Raw genomic sequence first — 20,232 nt, 5'->3', positions numbered from 1 at the left:
CTGTCCCTGAAATCACTAACAGGCAGCAGCTCTCTCCCTACACTATCTCTTCAGCACACACAGGCAGAGTGAAAAAACGCTGCAGGGCTTCGGTTTTTATAGGGAAGGGGAGTGGTCCAGGGGAGAGCTTCCTGATTGGCTGCCATGTACCTGCTGGTCTGGGGTGAGAGGGCAAAAAAAAGCGCCAACAATGGCGAACCCAAAATGGCGAACGTCGCGCGACGTTCGCGAACTTCCGGCGAGCGCGAACACCCGATGTTCGCGCGAACAAGTTCGCCGGCGAACAGTTCGCGACATCTCTAGTCAAGACCATTGTACCTTATGGTTTATTTTAAAAAAAGAATGGTCAACTCTCCCTTTAATGGTGGTTTTATGCCTTTAAAAATTGTTGTTGGTCTGCGTGCAAGTAGTGACACATTACACCTAATGCTTGGTCTTGGCAGTCTCTCTCCTCTAAAAGCTAATGGTGAGAGGGGAACAAGCCTGTGACTGAAACTAATGCCCTGTCCAGGAGGTACTTTTCCTAAGAAATACAACCATTTAGGAAGGTGCCAGCTGAAAAATATCACAGGAGGTAAATAAGTCAAACCTTAGACATTTTGGGGGCTTGAAAAATTTGCTGTGGGGCCCAGTAATATCTATTTATGTCAGTCTTAATGTTCTTTTTGTTCTTGTTATCTGACCAGATGTTTATATAATGAAATACTATATGGAGTAATTTGCTTACCAGATATGTGGTGTGCAGATTGCAATTTTGGATGCAATCACAATGTTTTTTGTGGCCACAATGCAGACTTGTTTTTTCATAAAACCACCATAAATGCGTCCACAAGAGGGCAAAGCACCTGACACAATTGCAGCAATGCATTAAAAATAAGCACATTGGTGTGTAGTTAAACACAAATTGGATGCAATTGCTCTGAAAGGTATTTAGACACAATATTTGTATTAGAATCTGGGATAACGACACAAAGGCACAACAGAAGTGCAAAGAGCGACTTTCAAAACAAGTGCCAATAATGAATTTGGGTTATGACTGTGCCAAATTGTATATGTGCAACTGTGTTTTTCATCATAACTGATCAATTATATATGTTATTCCTTCTAAGATATTTTTTTTTAATATCTAACAGTTCTTTTAGCATCATCACATTGAAGGTTCTTAAGAAATATAGTTGAGTGAATCCCACTTTTGACCCCTAAGACCAGGGGTCCTGAACCTTTTTTAACCATCAGCCACATTCAGTTGTAAAAAGAGTCGGGGAACAACACAAGCATGAAAAAAGCTCCTGGGGGGGTGCCAAATAAGGACGGTGATTGTCTTTTTGGTATCCCCTATGTGGTCAGCCAGCCTAAAGGAGGCTCTGTTTGGCAGTACACCTGGTTTTATGCAACCAAAACTTGCCTCCAAGCCAGGAATTCAAAAATAAGCACCTGCTTTGAAGCCATTTGGCACAAAATCCAAGGTAATGGCAGGGTCAGACGGGGGGGTCAGGGACCACCGGGGCTGCCACATCCGGGCCCCTGCACCCCCCCCCTGGGCCTCAGTCGCAGGCCTTCCTCCCCAGTTGTAGCAAACCTCCCTCCTCAGCTAACATCCCTCTGCCCTCTCCCAACCTCTCGCAGCACGTATGTACGTATGTGGGAAAAAACACGCTGGGCGCCAGCTCAAAAAACCCGGTGGGCACAAGGGCTGGTGCCCACCGGGTTTTTTCCCACCGGCCTAGTCCGACGCTGGGTGTTGGTGAGCAACATAATTGGGGATCACTGGGTTCGACACACCATACCCTAGGTATGGTGTGTGGAACTATTATTATCATAATAGTAAAATAATATTAACTCCCATTAAGAAGATATAAGTAGTGGCATAAATAGACCATTGACCTCATCATGACCCCCAGAGGCTATTGATTCTGTGTCTCCACTATGATTAGTGGTATGAGAAGTCACTGGTACCCAATTACATTTTTTAAAACATTAAAGATATGCCCATGCATGAGGTGGATTTAGACATAATTTGAATGTTTATCAATGTGTGGCCTCCTCAGCACCTGACAGATACATACTGCTGTGTATATCTGTATGGGCTGATATATTTAATTCCACCAGAATTTTTGAAAATTAATTTTTCCTTTTATACAACTGAAAAGTAATAAAAGATCATCTTAATCGTAAACAATGTATTCAGAAATATTTTAAAAATATAGACATAATTGTAATTTTTGCATCTAACCCCCAGAATGTGTCCTGCACAGCATTTGCTCAAGCTGTTGTCACAGAGCAATACTTAAATAGTATATTATGTCAGGGACAGGGAACAGATAGAGATTTCAGGGAATAAACATGTACCCAGTATTTCAAAAGCAACATATTTACTTAATAAATGTCATTGTATTATAGCACACTTCTTAATGCTAACACAGCAGGTTCTTTCAGGTAAAACTACAGGTTTTTTCAGCGGTTGACCAATGTTGTTTGATGTAGTGTGGAAATGCTATGTAAATATGAATTACAGTACTAAAGCTTGTATTACAATATGTTATATTTTAAATATTTGCAGATAAAATACTACTCTACTGTATTTTGTTAAATGAAAAGCACAAACAAACCATAATATATATATATGAAATTGCAGCTCCATACTTTACATTCAGATCTGAGAAGTTCAGACAAAGTACAAAACACTGTACAGGTATGGGATCCGGAAACCTGTTATCCAGAAAGTTCCAAATTATGAAAAGGCTGTCTCCCATAGACTCCATTATAATCAAATAATCCAAATTTTAAAAATTGTTTCCTATTTCTCTGTAATAATTAAAACAGTACTTTGTACTTGATCCAAACTAAGATATAATTAATCCTTATTGGAAGCAAAACCAATTGGGTAAATTGGCTTTATTTAATGTTTACATGATTTTCTAGTAGACTTAAGGCATGAAGATCTAAATTATAGAAAGATCTGTTATCCCGAAAACCCCAGGTCCCAAGCATTCTGAATAACAGGTCCCATACCTGTACCATAACATTTTTTTTATTATGCAACCTGATTAGTAAGTTTTTACCCACTGTTTGTGTGTGAAAACAGTTGCAGATGGTTTGCCATGAACGTTCAAAAAGGTCACAGTAGGGATATCCTCCTATCCCAGGACATTGTTTAAATGTCCCACATTGTCCGGCTTATCCTTGTTCGTCTCAGTTTCCTGATTTTGGAGCAAAAAATCCAAGATGGCTATGCATTCCACAGTGAGAAAGAGAGATAAGCAGTGTGAGAGCAGCAGAAAAAAAGAACTTTGGTGTTGGTATTCATATTTTGTAAGTCTAGATGAAGGAATACTTCCAATTTATCCATTTGTGCATCCATTTGTGCATTATCCATTGTGCATAAACTGACACACCTCAGGTTAATACTGTATGTTGATTATCTATTTTCAGTACAAATTATACTGGTACGTCATTGGGGCAAATATACTTACCTTCGAAGTTGCGCCAGCGTTGAATTCACCGCACTTTGCCAGGCGTAGATTCATCAGGGCTGCGCAAATTCACAAAGATCCGAAGTTGCGCACAAGTTAGCGATCATTTGCGAAGTTGCGCTAGCGATATTACGATCAGTGGTTCGAAGTTACGCTAGCGAACGGAAATTTGCATACAGCGAGAAATAGAAGTTTGAATGGACGTTTATGCTGCAGCAGATAAATAACACTACACAAGCCCAGGGAAACTATGTGTCCACAGTATAGTTTAGGTGCCATATGTTAACAAAAGTAGGGGGGAAGGAGGGTACCCTAAAAAAAGATTTCAATCTTTTTCAGCCTATCACCCTATAAAAAGTAAAAAAAACTGCAGCGTTTTTTGGGACTTAGAAAAATGCTCAACTTTTTTTTTTACAAACTCCTATCTACTCTATTGCACTTTGCCTGGTCTGAGGTGGCGAAGTAAACTCTGGCGAAAGAGGTAACGTTAAAAAAAAAAAAAAAACTTAGTAAATTTGTGTAGTTTCGCCCCTTTGCCAGAGTGCAACTTTGCCTGGCGTTAGACTGCGAAGTTGCGCTAGTCTATCTACTTCGGTAATGAATTTTCGCCAGGGACACTTTTAGTAAATTGGTGAAGTGGCAAAATGACGTAACACTGGCGAATTTTCGCTACCGTTAGCCACTTCACCGGTTAGTGAATTTGCCCCTATGTGCGTTGCTGTAGATTGCTATTGTATGCCTTTTGCCTGCAATGTAAGATCAGTGTATTGGCAGATATGCTTACAATTTGATCTGGTTTATTTTTTGAGGACCAATAGCATAAATGCTTTTTTTGCCTTATTTTTTGCTGAGCAAAAAAGAATTGATAGTGGGAGTTATTTACTACATTCAGGGCAGATTGCAAAGTGCAAAAAACAGGAGTAATCCTCCATGTTTTTCACATTTTTCACTCTGTTCTGTATGCAGAAGAACTGCCATAAGTCTCTGCTCCAAAATGGAATGAAAAGACTTGCATTATCCTCTACAGCACTACATGCATCTAACTGCGCTGTCTTTGTGAGGGGTGAGCTTGGTGGGGGGAGAAACCCCCCTCTCATCCCCTTAATGTACTTTTTTCAGACATGCAAGACAGAATGTGCTGGTGAGCACAGGCCTCTGCAAAGCCCTGTACTTACCCACTGCCCTATAGCAGGTGGCTAAGAAAGAGCTGCCTTGCACCACTTGGGGGCACATTTACAAAGCTCGAGTGAAGGATTCGAATTAAAAAAACTTCGAATTTCGAAGTGTTTTTTGGGCTACTTCGACCATCGAATGGGCTACTTCGACCTTCGACTACTACTTCGACCTCGAATCGAAGGATTCGAACTAAAAATCGTTCGACTATTCGACCATTCGATAGTCGAAGTACGGAAAACGATAGTCTCTTTAAGAAAAACTTCGACCCCCTACTTCGGCAGCTAAAAGCTACCGAAGTCAATGTTAGCCTATGGGGAAGGTCCCCATAGGCTTGCCTGAGATTTTTTGATCGAAGGATATTCCTTCGATCGCAGGATTTGCGCTAAATCGTTCGACTTCGATATTCGAAGTCGAACGATTTTAGTTTCTAGTCGAATATCGAGGATTAATTAACCCTCGATATTCGACCCTTCATACATCTGCCCCTCGGTGTTCTTGTCGAGAAGCAAAGTAAATGCATGGGATTGTCCTTTTACTTTAATTACAGGTATCTAAGTGGTTGATGTAAGTACCTTTAGAGGATATTCTTCCTGTGTTCCAGTAGAACTAAGGGACTGATAGAGAAGAAGAACAAATAGGTATCTTTTTCATATGACAGAGAAAGCATTCTGAATCCTGAATAACTGGCAGCAATTTGATGGCTTCGCCATTTAACAAACCTTTCCTGGCTTACGGAACAATTACCTGACAGTCAAGGAAAAAATCAAAATATGTATCAAATACAGAAACCACTTTCATTGTTGCAAGTAGTTAAATGCCATCCTATTCTATGGGGAAATACATATCACATGTGGTGAGAAAGGATTTTTATGATTATTAATTATAAATACATTGTTAAATGTGAAATGCTTAGTAAAAATGACCTGCCTTCATTAATTGTGGTGGTTGAATGGATTGTTATTCCTAGATATTATTTTAATGAGGCTGATTTGAACTACTGGTCATTTTTACCCGTCAGCATTCTTTAGCCATATCAGGAAATATGGGTTCCTGTTCCCTTTACTTTAGAGCAGTGATCCCCAACAAGTAGCTCGTGAGCAACATGTTGCTCTCCAACCCCTTTGAAGGGTTAACATGCCTACGTGCCGACCCTTGTAGGCCTCTGTACTTGTTTTCCTGTACGACCCTGTACTGTCTCTTCTTAGACAACCTTGCATAAGTATCATCATGTACTAAAAACAATATTATCAGCTTGCCTCAGACAAAATATCTTAGCTAACGCGCATGCACATATTTGTCTCTTTTATATCTTGTCCATCCTGAAGGATATACCTATTACAGGCATATACTTTGCTAATAACTATGCTGATACGTCACTATATTGGGACGTCTTTACTTATAACCTATATAAGCCTATGTTTGACCTTCAATAAACGGAACTTGTTATTCTGATCCACTCGTTGGTGTTTCTTTGTGCAAGTTCCCCGGATCCGGAATACTAGGCATTGTTGGTCAGACGAAATCCAAAGGTTCCAGTAGCAGTCGGTTCATTGTCCCCTTCAGTCTTGGATGTTGCTCCCGGTGGCCTCAAAGCAGGAGCTTATTTTTGAATTCCAGGTTTGGAGGCAAGTTTTGGTTGTATAAAACTCAGGTGCACTGCCAAACAGAGCCTCAATGTAGGGTGACAATCCTCATAGGGGCTACCAAATGGCCAATCACAGCACTTATTTGGCACCCCAGGAACTTTTTTCATGCATGTGTTGCTCCCCAACTCCTTGTACTTCTGAATGTTGCACACAGGTTCAAAAGGTTGGGGATTCCTGCTTTAGAGGCAAGAAGGAGACTTTTAAAACATTTTTATTTACTATTTAGGACCAATAATGAGAGATGAGATGGGTGCAAAAAAGGTGTGCCCATAGGCAGGGAGAGGGCATGTTTTTTTCTATTATTAGCCCTTCCTAGAGACTAGTGTTCTATCTCATATTAAAGGAAAATGTATCTGTAGTGCAAGAGATGTGGTTGAAAAGGGCAAACTTTTGTGTATATTTCACCAGTATGAGACTCGCGAATAGAAAACTCCAGGGAAAATATGTATGTTGCTGTAGCAAGTGTGGCTGTTTTTATTTTGCCAGCTCAGGAAAAGATAAATAGGTCTCTGGAGTGGATGGAGGAGAGCAGGGTGGGACCTCCATTCCATACTCCATTTAGGGTTTTACAGTTGCCCAACTAGAGGTAGCTATCTGATTAGGCTCCAGGTGAGCTGCAGTTATAAAGAGGTGTGAAACTACAGCTCAGTGCCCCTGGATACCTGGAGGGTGTTGTGTGTTATTAGCTCTCTGTGTGTATTCCCATGCTGAACTAAAGTGTTGGAGAGAGCTTCAAGTGACTGGAGGGAGGAACAGAAAAGTCTAACAGAGGATTTTGAGACTTGTTATGTCCAAGGCTGTAAGTGCAGGATATATTGTGTTACTGTGTACACCAATGTGGGTGTTGAATTGGGACTGTCAATATGTAAAGCAAGTTGATTTTTTTCCTAATAAAAGCCAGCAAAGCTTTAAAACTTTAAACTTTTAAAGGTGGTGTCAGACTCCATTTTGTGCTTTAACTGTGCTGTGGCTATGGTCTCACTCTCAACTAATACACACAATAGCTACAAGTCTACCATATATATACCATTAACATTGGCAAACGGGTTTAAGATTCACAAAGCCAACTAAGTTGGTGAGGAATGGGTGACAATTAGCCCCAAAGTGTATCAAGCCTACATGGAAATAATATGACAAATATTTAGCAAATATACCCAGTGAAATATTTACAGTAAACATATTTTAGAATTATGGTAAATAAATGCTTTTACAAAGAAACATGCACAGATAAAAGAATCACATAAGGCTATTTGAACTTTGCATATAATTAGACTAAATGAAGATTTGGGCACATACCAATACACTAGTATACACAAAGATCAGTTTGCTTAACCTTTTGTTCAGCAATTACCAAAGACGTTGACTAGCCCATGCTAGGTTTTTTTTCACAATTTAAAAGGTTTTTCAAAATTCAGAAAACCAATATAGAGCAACAGCAATACGTTATTTGACCTTAAAAGTTGATTGACATTAGGAAATTCCACAAAGCTAAAACAACTGCAAACAGAACAATTTGATAGGTTAATAATTTTCCAGATCTCTCTGAGCAATAGTATAAAACAAGAGGTATCACTCATTTCAGATCAGGCTTCTCAGAGGTCCCCACCCAATACATCTCCAGTCATGAAGTGGATCACCCTCATTTGTCTGTTAATTAGCTCCACTTTAATAGAATCAAGAATAATTTTCAAAAGAGATACAGGTAAGCCTTTAAATGCATTCATCGTTATTGAAATCCAAAAGCCTCCCCCTTCAATAAAGAATTTTTATGTAACTTTTGAGAAAAAACATTCTACTTTGAGGATTTAACTTATTACATATTGTTATGTTTTGTAGTATAAAATAAATTTTTTAATAAAGAAAAAACAGGATTTTGAAAGCATGGAAAATAGAAATGATTATTAAAGTAGTTAACAGTGAAATAGAAAAAATATTTTACCATACAGTAGCACAAAAGATGCAATCATTTTTAAAAAGTTTTGCCTATATCCAGTTAATTCCCAATTACATACAATTTACTAGGTGCTGTTGGGGATTTTTTGCTTGATATTCTTAATATTCTTGATAGTCATTACAGACTGCTTTCTCTTTCTGTATCTTTTCATATTTCCATACTGTTTCTGTTCATGATGTTCTCTTCATTTTATATTCATATATATTGATAATACTTTATTATGCCTTTCATACAGATGTAGACCATCACAAGCATATTGCTGACATGTACAATTTATTGACTGAGCGGACCTTCAAAGGACTGTAAGAATTGTATCTAAATTTACAATATATGCAAATAATTACTCTTTTCTTTTTAGTCTAGGATTGTAATTGGATTAACCTTGCATGACATCCTGGAAGCATTAATACATAATATCTGGCTATAGATGAAGATTTTATATTTGTTATTTGACTTTTTACAGTTTCCCCCAAGCAGTATAGTTTTATTCTTTGGGATGTTATGTTTTTATATAAATTGTTTATATAGAAAGTGGATGAGCTTATATTCATTTGTCTATGTCACCATGTTTTATGAATTTTGTTTACTTTGCTTTTTTACTTTATGCTATTATGGACAATACAATGAATGCTTAAGTACTTATAACTACTTCAGTTATATAAATGCTTCTGTTTAGGATCCTTTGCTTATCATCTGTACAATGTAGATTGTCCCCCCAAAGCTAGAATCCTTCTACAACACACTCCCAATCTGTGATATGATTATATAGGTGATAGTAGGGAAATTCCAGCTTTATTAGCATATTCAAAAGGTTTATATGCATCCTTACAGTATTAACTTCTTGGTTAGTTCTAGACTACTCCCACCAGCCACAATTCCCATCCACCCCCACATGACAACTGATACTTCACAGAATAATTCTCCAAGTTTAGAATTGCTTTCCACATTCCTATTCCCCATATTAAACACATCGGATGTATTTATCATCACATAGTCCTCCTTTCCATAAAATAAATTTATTTTAAGAAGATAAATTAAGATTAGTTGTGAAAGTATTAATCACTAGCATACTTTTCTATGTGTTTTCCTTTGGATACTTTATTGCCTACTTTGAACAAGAGTCTAACATGGTGGATGAGTTCCTTATTCAGTATTATTGTGTTTGCAGTACATTGGCTATTGTCTCACAGAATCTCCAGAAATGTTCATTGGAGGAGCTGTCTAAACTGGTGAATGAAATTAATGACTTTGCCAAATCCTGTACAGGAAACGACAAAACTCCTGAGTGTGAAAAACCCATAGTGAGTAATTTTTTTGTTTGTGTACTGAGCATATACCCATATATTTAACTCCATACAGCTTAGTCTCAACCCTGTGGCTCATGTATCTAGTATGATAGATAGTATCAGGGCCAGGTTTACAGTGTCTGTTAATGAACAATTTAGATCAACACATTTTGCACCCTTTGGTACTTTATCAAAGAAAAAACTAGAGGCTGAATTGTAAATTTCTCATAAAGAACACAGGAAAATTAATTCATGGGAGGTAAGGGGCCAGACATATTTCAGTCGAGCCTGCCTTCTATCAGAGGGACCATTTTTTTCTTTGGTTCCTCTTGATTTAAGAACCTGTATACATAGAAAGTTTCTAAAATAATGGAAGATTCATGCTGTCCAAGTGACCATAGTATGTTGGATAGATGCTAAGACAGTATGTTGGATAAGTAAGCTAGCAAGAATCCATGTTGGTGGCAAAGTAATTCTATTTGCCTTTTAAATGCATATTACTTATGCAGAGAATACCAGGCCTCAGGTATTCTGGATAATAGATCTCATATCTGTGACAGAAACTGAAATCTTACAACAGCTTGAAAGGCATAGCAGAAAGATGTGCTCTTGTTTTGCCAACTTTCACACACTTCAGTGGTCATTTATTGTCACCCTTCCCAGAACACCAAAGGGGCACTTCAACAATGTTATTGTGCTATGTTTTCACTAATTAAATTCACTATTTTATAGGGCACCCTGTTTTATGACAAACTCTGCGCAGATCCAAAAGTGGGTGTTAATTATGAGTGGAGCAAAGAGTGCTGTTCTAAGCAAGATCCAGAGAGAGCACAGTGCTTCAGGGCACATAGAGTTTTTGAACATAATCCAGTAAGGCCTAAACCTGAGGAAACTTGTGCATTATTCAAAGAACACCCTGATGATCTTCTCTCAGCGTAATTATGAACAGTTTATTTTATTTATTTTATTTTTCCAAACATTTATTCTAATATACAGGTTTATACAGTATATCTTTCAAATTAAAACCTGCAGCTTATCCCTGGAATTAAAACAAAGGATGAAATATGAATAGAAAACTATTTTAATGTTATTATAAAACAAATATGGCTATGAAAATTTTCTTCAACCTATACATTTGCCATTTTAAAATGGTTTTGCTGTGTAATTCCAAAGTTTTTTAGCATTGTTGGAGATCACATGGAACAGAATTGCACATAATTCGGGTTATAATAGTTGCCTTAAAAGTTATTCGCAAAACTAAATTTTCTGTGTATTTTTCTTTTAAAGATCCAGTGACTAAATTGTGTGTCAGTACAGTGTCTAATCTCAGTTGTTTAGTTAATCTAATAACATAACATGGAAAATCCTACATTTTATTTTTGTAATGATATCCATTTTCTTTTTTGCACTGTATTTAAAAGGCATTGTGTTATGTGCTCTATTGGTTTTAGACCGGTAAGAAATACAGTTAGCTTTTTTAATAAATAGTTATTATTACTCTGGTTTGGATACTTACCTAAACTATTTATATGTCTATAGATTCATACATGAAGAGGCGAGAAACCATCCAGACCTTTATCCCCCAGCAGTACTATTATTAACACAGCAATATGGCAAACTTGTTGAACATTGTTGTGAAGAAGAAGACAAGGATAAATGCTTTGCAGAAAAGGTATAGTGTGCAGAAAAAGTAGTTTACCTATTCCATTTTAACTTTCTCATTTACCTTTTATTGCAAGTTATATGTGTGATTTAATGCAAGTTATATGTGCGATATATGCTGCTGTTATGTGGTTGGCTTTATCCTATAACAATTAAAATACATTGAATTCTTTATTTTCTTTTATAAAAATAAATGCACACAATCAGTGCTTAAAACATTGCTTTAAGACATATAAACCAACAGCTGTTTGGACTTGCTTTCAGAGTTGCACTTCTACAACACATCCACATGGTGACATGCAGGGTAGAGTTTTTTTTAAGACAAATATCTCTTTAGTTGTATCCAAACTTACAAAGAGAGGCTTGCAGTCCAAGTTCTGCCATGACCCCTTTCAGCTCAAATTTAGAAACATTTTCTAGAAGCAACAGCTAGTTTATAAGGTAACATGGGAAGCATTTTCCTATTAGCAATAACTCAACAACAACTAGAGATTTATATCATTCCAGCTGTGCTATACTGGTCATAACAAAGTGCTAATAAGTTGTTATGAGTTACTATATTGTGAAAAGCTTTGCTGTTACTGCTTAATATTGTAATTCAATTTGTTTGGCAATATCTGTTGCCTCTAAAAATGCGGTAAAGTAAAAATGTAAGCCCCAACAAAAGAATAAAAAGTTTAACAGGCTTTAGCTGTCAAGCATTTTATTATTTTCAACAACCTGCTTTGGGGGGGAAAAAAACAATCTGCCGGGTTTTTGGATGCCGAAACCACATGTGATTTTAGTACCCGATTGATCAAGCCCTGCAGACTGGACCTTAGTAAATTAGCCCTAAAGTGTTAACCTGTGTCTTACTATGATGCCTTTTTTTTTAAATTTCCTTTATAGATGAAGGAACTGATGAAACACAGTCATTCTATTGAAGATAAGCAAAAACATTTCTGCTGGATTGTAAATAATTATCCTGAAAGAGTTATTAAAGCACTGTAAGTGGTTCTCTATACTGATGTGATTTGTAGCATGAAAATTAGCTTGATATTTCGGCTCTCCATGCCACTTTAAATTTGTGACAACAAATGTTGGAGTAACACTGCTAGACCTTTTCAACTCTGTGCCTGAAAATTCTGTCTGTGATACTGCACTATTCACAATATTTTTTGGTTACATAAAATTAGTATTTACTGACAACTTTAAGAGGAACATTTGAAAAATGATCGTCCTTATTGGTAGGCCTGGAGCACAGATAAAAATCCTTGAATCAGTATCTATTGATTTCTCATAGTGTCCATTTAGTGATTAGCATATCAGTGAACCCTGTTTTAAATTACATTGTGTGTCTCTGCTCTTTTCTTTCAATATATCGTATTTCAGAAATTTGGCCAGAGTGAGCCACAGATATCCTAAGCCTGATTTCAAGCTTGCCCATAAATTTACCGAGGAGATTACACACTTCATTAAGGATTGTTGTCATGGGGACATGTTTGAATGCATGACAGAGAGGGTAAGCAATTCTGGACAATAACAACCTGATAGAACACATCAGGCTACTACATTGCTATACAGATCACATTTTCTAGTTATATACTTTAAATTATCTGACCTGATCTTATGCAGTCAGAATACAAATAAAGCAAAGGTATATAAAGTCTCACGAATTATATAATGAAATCCTATCTACTTGCTGTGGAATGGGATGCTATGAAAGTGAAAACACATGCAGGGCCAGGCCAAACATGTGGTGCACCCAAAGCACAGCCACCTCCCCTTGATTGCCCCCCCTCCCCCATCACAGTGAGATGAGAAGTGGGTGGGGGGTCATGAGCAGGGAGTGGTGATCTCAGAGCTGGAACTAGGGGTAGATAGATAGTTGATTTGCATGCCTAGTTTGTTGCACCCTAGACGTGTCTTTTCTGCCTAGCACTATTTCTGGCCCTGAACAAATGGCTTGATAGTGTGTTGAAAAACACATCAAAATTCATGAAAACATTTGCATGGAGTTCATTATAAGAAGAGACACAGACCAGACCTTTTAAAGAAATAACTCAGGTTTGCAAATTACATTTGTCCTATATACAAAAATCTGATTTTTTTTTTCTGTGAAACTTTCTCTCACTCTGATAGCTGGAGCTTTCTGAGCATACCTGTCAACATAAAGATGAGTTATCAACAAAACTTGAAAAATGCTGTAACTTACCTTTGCTTGAGCGTACATACTGCATTGTCACCTTGGAAAATGATGACGTTCCTGCTGAATTATCTAAGCCAATTACAGAATTTACAGAGGACCCTAATGTTTGTGAGAAGTATGCTGAGAATAAAGAAGTTTTCTTAGGAAGGTAAAAATATGTTTTACATGTATTACACATTATCATATATTACATGCAACTAATGTACTAGTATGTAATCGTTTAACTTATATATAGTTTACATGTATAGTATATAACAGATTATGTACTGCATACTAAAGTAGGTCAAAACCATATAAGTTTATGTGGCCCAACAAAGTATTATTTTTTATAAAACTAAAAACATAAAGATGCAGCCTGAACTCAGCTTTCAGTGGATAGAAAAAGATCACGTGCTGGTTGGAAAGTTGATATTTACTCATGCCCTGGTCATGCTCACTGTAATAGTCTGCATCTAAAAAATGAATGTGCAATTTTTGTCAACAGACTTAAAAGTTCAAATATGAAGACTGATTTTAGTAGTTCGATTTAGAGGTATACAGCCAACAGCCCTGATACTGTTGAATTGCACTAATGGATTTCTGCATTTCCTTGGAGTCCGTACATTTTAACTTCAGTTCTGTCAATGACAGTTAGACATTTAAGTTATTTTTCAGCCTAATATTCAAAGTAACTTTGTCTAAAAATAGCATGTGTAATGTATTTCTAACATGGTGTTGAGCATAACATAAACAGCATTTATATGTACAAAATGTAAATTTTTGTTAATATCACATTACATTCAATAATATAGACTGCCTACGTTTTACCTGTACTATATTTACATTATAATTTAATGCATGTAATTAATTATGCATGTGTTTTATAGATACCTCCATGCTGTGTCAAGAAAACACCAGGAATTGTCTCTTCAATTTCTTTTGCAATCTGCAAAAGAATATGAATCTTTGCTTAACAAGTGCTGCAAAACAGACAATCCCCCTGAATGCTACAAGGATGGAGTATGTTTATTTTACACTTTAAAGCCCTGTATGTACTTAAGCCGACCTTAGAGTGGTACAGCTATAGGTGACCCTGTTATTACATGGAGTCCTGAAACGCAATACCTTACTATACAACTGAACCCCAAATATTATTTTTCATTCATTGCAAGAAATTATATTTCTGACAACATCTGGATATATTAGCTTTAGAGTGAAACAGGCGTGTTTCACCAAAAATTTTAATAAACTGCAGAAAAATGTTGTAAAACTGCAAAATGTTGCCAAAATCATACCTAAGGCATTGGATTTAATGGGAAGATGAATTATTATTATATTGCAGTTATGGCCTTTTTTCACTCCGCAACAGCTTATACACTGCAGTAATGTGTTAGAGAAGTTCTTTTCCACTATCATCCAACTGTTCTTTATTGAAATGCCCCCATGTTGCCTACAGAAGTGGGAGTGCTCTGATCTAATTTGTTGATGCGTAAGGCAAATGGTGCATTATAATAATTTTAATCTCCAAAACAAGTATATGGTGATTTTTGCAGATGTCAAAAAAGTGAACTGTAGTGTATGAAAAAGTTTGCTGATCCCTAATTGGAATTCTTGATTTACATCTATTAACTCCTGTCATATTAGCCTGAGAATTTCATGAACGAAGCCAAGAAGAGATTTGCATATTTGAAACAAAACTGTGATGCTCTGCATGAACATGGTGAATACCTCTTTGAAAATGAGTAAGTTTTACAGATACTGATAAACAGTTGGACAGTTGGAGTGATATGGGTGTCATGGACATATACAGTATATTCAGTGAAAATTACTGTACTGGCTAGGGCCTTGTATCTCTTAAGGATCTTGTCTATAGTATACCCTAGATGGGGTAGGTTACAGAATAGCATTTGACGAGTTTATATGGGAATGAGAAAAGGCCAAGGTCAGTAGAAGAATAAACAATGGAGCCTAGGGGTACTGGACTTACTGAAAAGAGCTTTAGGTAACAGAAATACAAACATGGCATATGGTGACTATAGTATATAAATCAATTAAATGGAGCAAATTCTTTATCTGCAAGAAAAGCTGTTATAGTTTAAGGTATATCAAACAATATTAATTTTACAACATGAGTTCATGCAGAATTCCCTGTTTATTCTGTAATAAAATAATATACAAATGCACGCCCTTTAAGTCATTATTCAATCTTTATACTTACTTAGAGGTTGAACTTTGTTTACAATTTTACACAATTTATTTCTAGATGTTTCGTAGCTATTTGCCTAAGTCTAAAATGGATTCAATGGCACAAAGACCAAGGCTATTTAGACTCTATATTTTGCAAATGAAGCTGGATATTCCACTACGAGGCTGCTATGCCCCTGACAAAAGTATATCTAGTTAGCCATCACATTTCTTTTATAAACAGCTTCTTAAATATTGAAACATTTATTAAAAATAACAATGATGCTTGATACAAATATGTCAATAAAAATACATTTACTACATAAACATTAAGTATTTTTTGGTTTCAGATTGCTCATAAGATACACCAAGAAAATGCCCCAAGTGTCAGATGAAACTTTGATTGGAATGACACACAAAATGGCAGATATTGGTGAGCACTGCTGTGCCGTACCTGAAACTCAAAGGATGCCATGTGTAGAAGGAGACGTATGTATATATTGTTTATGTTTTGCTTAGATTACTGCATGCCTTTCTGTTTAACCTGTTTGTCTAATTGCAGCTGTCTATTGCACTTCTTTTCCTACCAATCTGGGAAGAAGCTCTCCCCCTTCCTTGTTATAGATCACTGCTATCATATGTATGGAGGGCTGTAATTTTTTATCATAAATTCCAGCATGCTTTGCAAACATCTTCCAACCGACTTGGAAAGAAAAGGCTGCCCTACTTTTTTAACCTACTATTGTCTCACTTATGGTTGTTTATGAAATGCAGACTGTCCATCTATCTGCATATATACACAAAAACATCCACATCTAACCTGAGGGTCAATAATGAACACACAGAGCACAGCATAATAACTCAATACACACACAAATAGTGCACCGCTAAGTACAATTATAGCATAGTTACCTAAAATATATTTATTTAATACAGTAACTCTGAACACACGCCCAAGCCACCATGAGTACAAAGAATATACTATTACAATTGTGCTGTTTCTTATAACAAAGTATTGACTCCGCAGTACTGCACTTAAACTTGTCTAACTCCAAATGATCTCTTGTTAACATGCAGTAGCAGTATTCGAAATTCCATGTTTCATTCTTGAGAAATATCAACCATTTTAACCTTAGCTATGTTGATGATAATTAAACAATATAATTAAACAATATTTGACAATATATCTACATTTAGAGAACACTACTAAAATGTGTGAATGTAAAAAAAAATATCAGTATTAATTTTTCCCTTTTAGGACAGAGACACACGGGAAGATTTGGGGAGATTTAGTCGCAGAAGAGTCTCCCCGAATCTTCCCTCGTGTCTCTGCCCTAAGGCTGATAAACACCAAACAATAAAGATGCAAGCACTAATGAAATTTAGTTTACATATTCCAAAAACAGCAATGCAATTTGCAATATGCTACGGACAAGTAGCATGGTTCAGGTGTTTGCAGAAGAAATGAAATATTTAGATTTGAGGAATCACACAAATTATTTATATCTCTAAAACACTAAAGAAAAAAATGCTTAGAGCATAAGAGGGAAAAATATTGTATTTGGTGTGACAGATAGAGGACATTCTGCTGCAAAGAGAAAAAGATATGTTCTCAAATAGTTGTCAATAATATAAATGTGAAAATAGTTTGCTAAGTGATTACTTTTTTTCTATTAACTCTGTAATATAACCAGTAAATCATTTATTATAGCTGACATTTATGATTAATTAACAAACCTGTTCTTAATGTAACAACAGTGTGTTTATATTGAAGTTATATTTTTTTCTTCCTTTTAAAGCTCACCATACTCATTGCAGAGATGTGTGATAGGCAAAAGAAGACATTTATAAATGACCAAGTTGCTCACTGCTGCAGTGACTCATATTCTGGGATGCGTTCATGCTTTACTGCACTTGGTCCAGATGAGCACTATGTACCACCCCCAGTTACTGATGACACATTTCACTTTGATGACAAGATATGCACTGCCAATGATAAAGAACAACAGAATATCAAGCAGAAGTAAATATCTATAATTTCCCATTTTTTGTCATTATTTTTTTTATGTAATTACACTAGCCAAAGAAGTCTATGGAGATCCTGGCAGGTTGTAAAGCATAACGTCATTGTGGGTGCAACACACAGCCCACATAATTCCGGCTGGAAAATCCTACCTTTGAGGGTCATTTTGAGGATGAGTGTGAATGATAGAGAACTTCAGAGAATGAATATAGGGTATTGTCCCAGGTGCCTTGTTTGAGCTTGGTTATTACTTATACAGTTGTCGAAAAACAATGTAAAAAGGGTTTGCATGGCACTTTTTGTCTTCCTCATATTTATTGTGCATTACATGGAAGACAGTAGTGGCTAACTAATTTATAGAAGATTAAGCTAATGATGTGAAGATTACAATGTATTACAATGTATTATCTAAATTAAATTATATAAATATGTTTGTATTAATGACATTTTCATTATTTATATAGATAAATGTCCCATTACATTACAGTTTCTATTTTATTGGTCTTCATTTATTATGGTATTTTTCTTATTCTACCTCTTTAAAGCTCACAGTTATAATTTCTCTATTTCTGTATCTCAGTCTGCTTAAAAACAACTGTCTAATTTTTAATCAAAATGTAACCTAGCAACTAGCCAGGCATTTCAAATTGGAGAACTACAGAGCAGAAATCAGTGCATGGCAATATAAGGGCCTTTAGTCCTCTACCACTTGTGCAAATAGCTTTAATAATTATTTTCATATATATTTTTTATTATTTGTTTACAGATTCCTTGTGAAACTTATTAAAGTTAGTCCTAAAATGGAAAAAAATCACATTGATGAATGTTCTGCTGAATTCATTAAGATGGTACAGAAATGCTGTACTGCAGAAGAACACCAGACATGCTTTGATACAGAGGTATGGCAACACTCTTGTGTTTTTTGTATTATGAAAACAACACAGGCTGAATGTGTTCAATGTTCAATTGATATCCTTTTCCTTCAACCACATTTTTACTTATTTATGTCTAATCTCATGTTTTATCTTATTTATCCCACAGAAACCAGTACTGATTGAACACTGTCAAAAACTCCATCCATAAGAGTCCATAAGAGCAAAGACCAGGTAAGATTAGATGCCTAAAATCTACAACTTTATGCAAGTGAATATGCATATAGTATTCTACAGGGGGCAAATTATAAGGAACAAGCAATTGAAAATGTGTCTGTAAATTGCATGAAAGTGGATATAAAGGCAAAAAAAATCAAATCCCATTCTTTAATGAAAAAGAAGTCTATCTCCAGTATTCTTTAATTAAGAAATTTTAAAAATCCCCCCTTTGTTTTACTTGCTCCGACTTCTGTGGATAGGAAACTTCAGATGGTCCCTAACTAGGGATGGCGAAATGTCGCAGACGGCCATTAAAGTTGATGTGCGGCTCTTTTTTTTTTTTTGACACACGCCGCCATACAAGTCTATGGGCATCATTTTTTCGGCGAAACTAGGCGAAAAAATTCACCCATCCCTATCCCTAACTGCTCTGCAGGAAAACGATCATACTGTTAAACAGCAGGGGAGCTCCTCCCACCTTACTTCACAGAACTCGAACAGCTTTGTTTGTTTCCCTGTAGAGCAGCCAGCGACCATCTGAGATTCGTATCAGTAGCGATCCTAGAGGGGGCGGTGCGTGACGCACAGCCGGGCCCTGCCCCTTCCGTACGGCCACATTTCAGCGGCGCACGGACTGCCGGGGGGGCCCTGAGGACTGCTCCCCCTGTAGTTCCGCCACTGATTCGTATCGACAGACCCAGTGCATATTCTGATTATTAATTAGTCTTGCTGCATCTTGCTCTATTGTATATTAATAATTATATAGATATTAATTGTACTTTTAAAAACTGCTGAGGCGTTTTGCATTGTGCCAACATTTTTATTTATTGATATTTAGTTCTGATTAACTACATGTTTAGTATTTTCTAATCATTAGAACAACTTTACTGTCTAAACACCAGCCCATCATACATTTGTCTTAGTTTAACACATTCTCTTTTGTTTTGCAGCCTTCAAACTCACTGAGGAACACCTTCCATCTCTCAAACACAAGAAAAAAAAGTTCCTTCAGCTGAAAAGAGCATTTGCTCAGACCATTCAACTGTGTGTTGCAATAAATAAAGCATTTAAAAAAATATATAGAGAGTGAAAATGTATTATCTGTTGTTTCAGTGTCACATACACACCAGAACTATGTGGTTTACATATTTTAGTCCGATTTCCGTGATCTCTTTCTACCCAGAAAATTAAACATCAGTTAGATAAGAAGGTACATAAGAACAAAATGAGAAACCGCAGGCTAAGAGTGAGGTGTTCTTATGAATTAGGACCAGTACAGTGTATTTCTATCTGTGTGGTATCTCTATTGAGCAATTAACTGGATAGGATAGGTGTTTGGGCAGATACTTTATAACAGCACCCAATAGATAGGTTAAATTCTGAATATTTGCTCTTAAACAATCACACTTTCTTTTGTTAAGAAATCTCCATACTGTAGTATGATGTTTTATAAGTCTGTATGAATAATAGTAGTTATATTAATAATTATAATACTGTTGATACAGTATTAGTCCCAATCAAATCGATTCCATTTGGACCTGTCTTTCAGTGAAGACAAATGTATACAATA

At 36.3% G+C, this 20,232-nt stretch overlaps 1 protein-coding gene across 2 annotated transcripts; it reads left to right on the top strand.

The window, feature by feature from the left end:
* Positions 1–483: 483 nt before the first annotated feature.
* On the top strand, positions 484–19,740 carry LOC100189571 (uncharacterized). Of its 2 annotated transcripts, XM_041582454.1 has the most exons (16): positions 484–574; positions 7,878–7,997; positions 8,485–8,551; positions 9,418–9,550; positions 10,268–10,470; positions 11,075–11,207; positions 12,086–12,183; positions 12,569–12,698; positions 13,319–13,533; positions 14,252–14,384; positions 15,009–15,106; positions 15,899–16,037; positions 17,348–17,571; positions 18,338–18,470; positions 18,613–18,677; positions 19,613–19,740. In XM_041582454.1, exons 1-15 carry the CDS (start codon positions 499–501, stop codon positions 18,652–18,654), a joined length of 1,944 nt encoding a protein of 647 aa, XP_041438388.1. In that variant the 5' UTR covers positions 484–498; the 3' UTR covers positions 18,655–18,677; positions 19,613–19,740.
* Positions 19,741–20,232: the final 492 nt, after the last annotated feature.

The sequence above is a fragment of the Xenopus laevis genome, chromosome 1L (assembly GCF_017654675.1).
Source record: "Xenopus laevis strain J_2021 chromosome 1L, Xenopus_laevis_v10.1, whole genome shotgun sequence".
NCBI lineage: Eukaryota > Metazoa > Chordata > Amphibia > Anura > Pipidae > Xenopus > Xenopus laevis.
This window is presented reverse-complemented; position numbering and strand designations above follow the sequence as displayed.